General features: G+C 40.2%; 1 protein-coding gene across 3 annotated transcripts in view; it reads left to right on the top strand.

Annotated features, from left to right (window-relative positions):
- klf12b (Kruppel like factor 12b) overlaps positions 1-3381 on the top strand; it is a 46480-nt gene extending 43099 nt beyond the window's left edge. For all 3 annotated transcript variants that reach the window (XM_056435132.1, XM_056435123.1, XM_056435114.1), the window contains exons 5-6: positions 1038-1195; positions 2762-3381. In XM_056435132.1, coding sequence (XP_056291107.1) covers positions 1038-1195; positions 2762-2943 — 340 coding nt within the window. In that variant the 3' untranslated portion in view covers positions 2944-3381. The remainder of the gene's footprint in view (positions 1-1037; positions 1196-2761) is intronic.
- Positions 3382-7896: the final 4515 nt, after the last annotated feature.

The raw sequence follows: 7896 nt of genomic DNA on the forward strand, positions 1-7896 counted from the left end.
ACATTTTTTTAAATAAAAAAAGATATATATAATAATAATTATAATAATATATATATATATAATATATAATAATAATAATAATATATATATATATAAGAATAATATATTTTTTATTTTTTATACATAACATCCCCCGTAGGCTCAAACAACTCGGTGACTTTCACCTCTACGTCTGAATGACTTCCTCTTCCAGCTCCACTAGAGCAGCAGCAGTTAGATTCACCAACGGCGGAGCAGCTCAACTCTGATTGGTTTTCGAGTTGCGAATATTCGGCAAAGTTGAAATACTTCAAGTTGAGGCGAATGTTTTCCCAATTTGCCTCAAACGCGCCCCGGCGAAGATTCGCGTCTATGTCAACCACTCACGTCTGTCTGTTGACTTTGCGTGAGGGATCTAGGTGTGAGCGCACCATTTGAAGTATAGTTTGCATATTTCTGCATTGTGATGCAGTTTGTGACACACACGTGTTTCCGTCAGCTTTGTTGTCCTAAACTTACGTCAACCGGGCTTTTTAATAATTGTTTTGACTAAACACATATTAACAGTCACTTCCTGTCTGAGCTGCTCCATCTCACCCTCACTGTTGTTGTTCCTGCAGCGTGTAAGAGAGCAGTGTCCGCCATCAGCACATTCACGTCATGCTTTGGGTATACAGGGTTCATACGGTCATGGAAAACCTGGAAAAGTCATGGAATTTTAAAAATGGTTGTTTCCAGGCCTGGAAAAGTCCTTGAAAAAAATATTATCCCAAAAGTTTTGGGAAAAAGTCATGGATATGTGTCATAAATACATGTTCATTTACACAGTTTGATTAAAAGAATAAACATTTATATAAATATTTATTATTTAAATCAAACTTGTGTCTAATTCATTTAAGGTTTATACTCGTATATACACAGAGATTACACAATGTTTGGTCATGGAAATGTGGTTTAAAGTCCTGAAAAGGTCGTTATGTGTATGAACCCTATGGGGCTTCCATCCCCTCTCTGTCTCACTTCTCCTTGTCTCCTTGTCTCCTTGTCTCCCATTGCAGCTCCATGTCTCCGTTCAATATCGATAGCATCCGGCGCCCCCGGAGGTCAGAGTCACCCGATTCCAAAAAGAGGAGAATTCACAGATGTGACTTCGAGGGCTGCAATAAGGTGTACACAAAAAGCTCCCATTTAAAAGCCCACCGGAGGACACATACAGGTCAGTAGGTCAACACGGCGCCGGAGCCTTGGCGGATCATGTCAAAGGGGGCGTGACAAATCAAGGGAAATTAAGAGAATAGAGCTTAAAGCAGTGGTTTATATAGCCTCCTCAGATAAAGTCCCTGCACGCAAATCAATATGAGAATAATATGGATATCTTGGCTTTTTTTAAAATTGACATCACACTTGAATTAAATGAATATAAATCTGTAGGGTATGTATAGTTCAGATAAATACTTTTTTTTTTTAAATAAAGATTTCTACTCTATATTAAATCTTTTTATTGCAGCACTTATTTTATTTTAAATAAGTAAATAGCATTGATTTAGTATAAGACTGTATATATTATTTATAATTGATCTAGTTCAACTGACAATACATATTCAGCTATTATTCAATTAAACTTTCTATATTTTAAATGACATAGTTGACTTCATACAGACGTTATTACAACTCTTTACATTATTATTGGGTTATTCCAGACCTTTACATGAGGAAATTCTCTCTAACTGGACCTCGTTGAATTTGAATTGAATACCACTGACATACACACTAGGCTTCCTTTTTAATGTCTGTCGGCTGCAGTGTGCATACTCACCGCTAGATGTCGCCAAACACACAACACGGAACAGAACACGCTCACGCCCACATTCACAACCTTAGAGGATTGCTTATTCCAGTGGTTCTCAAAGAATGTCCAGTGATGTACCCCCCATGTGAAATATGTAATACACCCTAACCAGAGCAATATTTAGAATAAAATATATAAAATTAAGTTTATGAACTTACATTTATATTTAATGAGCATTAAATATGTATTAAATAAATATGTATTAAATAAATGTTTTTAGAGGATTTTTTTTAATGGATAATAATTGTAAATATATTTTGGAAAAATCTCACCTACCCCCTGGAGTGCCTATACACGTATAATGTAATGTAATGTAATACACGTACCCCTAGGGACACATGTTGACCCCCATTTGAGAACCTCTGGCCTATTCTATCCTATAATGAGCTGGACAGTCATGGTCAAAAACAAAAACAAAAAACGTTTGAAAATGGCATTAAACATTATTATTTTTTAATTATCTGTGGCATGCATTAAAGAAATTTCGCGGGGGGGGGGGGGGGGGGCAGTTGCGTATACTTTAATAAGACTTTAAGGCGTTTGAGCTTAACGACCGTGGTTAGTCAGCAATAAAGCCCCAAAATATTCACCCATCAAAAGATTTCATGTGCAAGCAATTGTAATTATTTATGATTTATTGCGATGCCTTCTGATTGTTTAAAAAAAAAAAGATATTCCTTCATTAGTCCCTCAGTGGGGAAATTGCAGGATCATAGCAGCAGGTGCACAGTAGTGAGCAGTTATACAAATAAAAAGTTTTAAAAAAGAGTAAGAAAAATCCAATAGCAATATTAAATATACAGACAGAATAAAAGTACATACAAGGTAATAATTAAGTGTATTAAAGCATATATAAGCTACAATTTTTTTTCTTTTTCCGATGAGCGTGTGATTAGCCAGCGTCCTGAGTCCTTCTCCTTCCTCCCTCTGCAGGGGAGAAGCCATACAAATGCACCTGGGACGGCTGCACGTGGAAGTTCGCCCGCTCCGACGAGCTGACGCGGCACTACAGGAAGCACACGGGGGTGAAGCCCTTCAAGTGCGCAGACTGCGACCGCAGCTTCTCCAGGTCCGACCACCTGGCCCTGCACCGGCGGAGACACATGCTGGTGTGACTCGGTACACGGAGAGAGAGAGAGAGAGATCAATGGAACAGACACACATGAATACACACACACACACACTCTCACTCACACACACGCAGACAGAGGCAGTCGTGGGAGCGGGATCTCCCTACGAATGCTTTTCAGCTGGCCTGGACGCACACACACACACACACATGCACACACACACGCATGCACGCACACACACGCACTATCATCCGTCACCAGGAAAGGAGGCGGCAGGGTGCACGGGTGGAGCACTAAACAGGGTCACTTCTGGAACCCCTTTGGGTTGGAAGGAACGGACGGCGGCAGGATCTGTTGTTGTTATTCTTTGGAGAACAACAGGGAACTGTCTTCACAGCACTGCGTGTACATGTTTCACTTTGACTTTTAAAGAAGAACTCGCACTCTTTATTCGGACAAAAAAGCAAAATATATATATATATCTATATACGTTCTTTATTTTCTGTAAATAAAATTAAAAAAAAAAAAATCATCATTCTGGATTCATTACAAATCAACTGAAATATTGCAAGCCTTTTATTCTGATTTATTGCTGATTATGGTTTAAACTCAAATATCCTATCTCTAAATATTAGAATATCATGAAAAGTATACTAGTAGGGTATTAAACAAATCACTTGAATTGTCTAATTAACAAACACTCAGCTGTTATAAATCTTTTTTTACTTGGTCTGAGGAAATATTAAAATTTTATGAGATAGGAAATCAGCAATATTAAAAGAATAAAAGGCTTGCAATATTTCAGTTGATATATATATATATATACATACAAGGGCAACAGTCTCCTTTTTTTCTTATTTTTGTTGTTGTTGGTATCCTTCTTTTCTTTATTGCTGCTTATTCCAGCACTCGTAATGTGAACGACCCCCGACCCCGGGCTGCGGAATGGATTTCCTGTGTGAGCACAAAGAAGAAGTTTAGGCCCAGTTGGAGTTACAGGCTGTATTGTCGTGACCAGCAGAGGGCGCCATTTCACCACAGATGGTTTCCTTTTGCCTGCCGGAGTCTGCTGTCACCCCCCCCACCCAACCAACCCACCCACCCCCATCCCCTTAAAGTATGGAAGCTCAATGAGGACCGGACTGTCATCCGTCTCATCGCCAGCCAACAGGACCGTTACGCAATCTGAATGGATGACGTCATCAATCTGAATGGACGACGTCATCAATCTGAATGGATGACGTCATCAATCTGAATGGACGACGTCATCCACCACTTTTACAGACATTCGTTGCTGTATTTCCAAAACGATGGAAACCCCTGAGACTCGTATCGTCACACCAGCAATGATCTCCACCGACAGGTTGCCGGGCAACCCCCCAAAATCTCATCAGTGTTTTTACGTTGAGCCTTCGACAAACAAAAATAATCCCCCCCCCCCCCCCCCAAAAAAGAATCGTTTGTTGAATTTGTGCTGTGATTAGCAATCAGTTAAGTGCAATCTTAAAAGATGAATATACTTTCAGTATGACAACGTTCTGTTTATTGAATCTTGCTTTTTTAACCATTTGTATGCCTGCTTGTTGCTTGTATTTTGGCCTCTGAAGGAAAACACAACCCCTCATGTACAGTGAAGAAAACAATCAGAGGAGATTCACAGGATGTGAAAAAAGACAAACGAGGCACATCACATCGTCATTCTGTCCCCACTTTTTTTCTTTTTTTTCCTTTTTTTTAAAATGGCTACATCTATTTGATTATTCAGCTTCCACAGCGAGAGGAACTTGGCGTTTGGTATTTTTTTGCACAGCGGAAATGCGGGAAAAAGAAATCCAGAACCGCTAATCGGCGGCGGCGTCACGGCGCCCTCTGCCTGCTGTACGATACAAAGAGCAATACACACCTGGGCAAAGGGACTCGGCTACGCTTGCCGATGTCAATATGGCGAGGGATGTTTTCCAACTCGACCGCCTCTCTCTCTCCCCGGCTGGTTTCGCCGCTCCGGCACGAGGCTCCATTTCTGATCTCATCACCATGTTTTGATTTTCTCTTTTTTATTTTGTTTTGTCTCAAACACAGAAAGTCACTTGAAAAATTTTCTCACCTCAGACCAGATGTGTGTCATCTGGGTGACCTGAGATTTGCCTACGGAAAATGCTGAAATAGTATCATCAAATAATACATGCATAGTACATATATATATATATATATATATATATATATATATATACATACGTACAAATATATAGATATAAAATGCACCCACGGGAATACATGACATTTTAGATGCTGTCACTGGCACCATCGCTCTGAGAGAACACCTCTTGACCTTAATCAGGAAATGTAATTAAAAAGTGCATTTTTATCGTCGTAGTAACAGATATTTTTGACGGTATTTCCGATACTCTGCGCGGCCGTGAGACCTGCAACATAAACGCAGAGCATCAGGCCGTACCATAATATTCGATAGTGCTGCTAAATGCATTTATTGGACCGAAGCCAGTAAAAACAAACGGCAACCCTGAAAACCACACACACACACACACACACACACACACACACACACACACACACACACACACACATCCTCACTTCTCAGTGAAGTAGCCAAAGTCAGGATGTCTCGCCCAGCGTATGGGACACCCACTCTTCGATGTAACAGAATGGTAATGTGTGGTATCATAATTTATGCACATTGTTTGCGCATGTCATTATGCCCGGTTGTATTATCATTTTGGCAAAAGCATATCAGCACCTTGTTTGTCTCTTTAGTTTGATTTTAAAATTATTATTATTTTATTTCAGATGTTCAATTTATAAACGAAAATAATCTTCGTCGTATTGTATCCTCCATATGATGTATAAGGACATTTTATTAGAGGGGCACTTCATCTTTTTGCATATAACTCTTCTTTTTTTGGGTTTTTCTCTTCTGTAAAAAGGATCTTTTTGAAATGTTGTAATATATGTGACGGTGAAGATGAAACTTATTACAAAGTTCTGCAGCCTGTATATATATATACGTTGGAAAAATAGGGCTTTTGATTAGTAGACGCAGGAAATACATTTATACGTGTAAAGTCTTTGTTCTTTTCTTCTTCTTTTCTTTTCCAGAGACGGTAATTTAATCTAATTTGAAGCCCAGTGAAATGGGGCTAAGGGTGTCTGGTAAGAGGATCACGCGTGACGTCACAGAGCAGTTTGCTTTAGCTTTTGGCTTGTGGTTCAATAAGTTCACGATCAAATCATTTGTACTCCCAGAAGGCTGAACCAGTGTTTGCTATAATCAATAACACATTATTTATATACACATTGACCGTATTTTAAGGTACTCTATTCCCCCCCCGTGGTTGACATTTTGCTGTAAATCCCCGGACAGGAGACGATGTTGATGAAGCACATATCAACGACTCGCTGGCATTCAGCGACGTTGCATGCCTTAAAGACACGCGCCGCTTTCTTTCGCCCGATTTGATTGGACAGGGTGTGTGTGTGACATATATATATTTCCCTCCAGCCATCTCTCTCTCTCTCTCCTCATTTCAAAGCATAATTTTGTAACGGTAACCAGGGTCAAAGTTATGCAATAATAATGAATAGTGCCTCATATTGCAACACTTGTAATATCAGCTGCTCTGGCCGAGAGTTTTTTTTATTTTGTTCTTTATTTTTATTTTTTTCAACGCGCGTGCTTAAATTAATAAACATCCAATGGGGGAAGGTAAAAAAAAAAAAAAAAAGGACGAAAGAAACTAAAAGCACAGACGACATTATGCAAGTGGGACCTTTAATGTTGGACTTTCTCCTTCAGCAGCATCCTCCCGTTATTGCTTTGCTCGCAATAAGTCACTTCCTCTTAGGGGACGAGTGGCGAAGGCCTCCATCCCATGAATTCAACATGAAGGATGGCAGAGCGGCACACACACACACACACACACTTATCTATGGGTTCAATATCTAGTTTTTGACTTTCTGTTGTTACATCTGCTTCTGATTTGCAGTTTTTTTTTAAAGTAGTGGAGCCTGTTTTCTTTCCAAGTTTGCTGATAATTACGTACAGTAATCGTTGTTCCTGTATTTATGTAAAGTTGAGTGTAGTGTAAATATATTCAGATCTTTTCATTCTTACCGGAAAAATAAATAAAAAAAATTCAATAAAAAAACCCCAAATGTGATAAATGGTCAGCGTCGCGTCAAAAAGGATTTTCCACATCTGTAAAATAAATTTGTAATCCTGATATTTTCCAAAACTTAAAAAAAACAGGTGTCCTTATTTTTTTTTTCTTTCTTATTTTTATTTTCTCTCCAGGAGTTGTTGAAGTATCAGTCAGTGTTTTGCCTTTTTCTCTCTTTGTATTTTTTCATATGGATGGAGCTGTGAAATTAAAATAAGTTCAAAACATATACATGTATATTAATATGAATGGAGGCATGAAGGTTAATAAAGTTGCATTTTGTATGTAACACACTGGCGTGGGAGCTGGCTGCTGTCTGTGACTGGGATGGATGGCATGCGGGTTCCGTGTCGCGGATGACATCCGAGTCCTGCGCTCAGTTCGCCCGGCATCCGGGAACCTAATCTTGGTATTAGGGGAGAGTTATAGGCGACATAGTACAGTACATCCCGTCACTGCTCCTTTTTTAATTCTACGGTTGTATGCTGAGGATGAAAATCCTCCCTGGCTCACATCACACCATCCACATATGAACAATGTGAGCGGTATCGCGTTGCGTTGTTGTCGTCTGCGCAGAGCGGTATTTTAGGAGCCGGGGTGTCCTCAGCGTGCCGTGACAACAACTGGATCCGGACCAATGTCTCTGGCAGCCGGCAAGAAAAGAGTTCGGACGATTACAAGAACCAGGTTTCAGTTCACACCCCGCTCAGCGCGCTTCGGTGAGCGCCGCGTCGTGCCGTGCTGCCGCGGGAGCGGAGCGCCGCGTCGTGCTGTGCTGCCGCGGGAGCTTCGCGCCGTGCGCTAGTGGGCCACGGTGCTACTG

This window comes from Pseudoliparis swirei, chromosome 2 (assembly GCF_029220125.1).
Source record: "Pseudoliparis swirei isolate HS2019 ecotype Mariana Trench chromosome 2, NWPU_hadal_v1, whole genome shotgun sequence".
Taxonomy (NCBI): domain Eukaryota; kingdom Metazoa; phylum Chordata; class Actinopteri; order Perciformes; family Liparidae; genus Pseudoliparis; species Pseudoliparis swirei.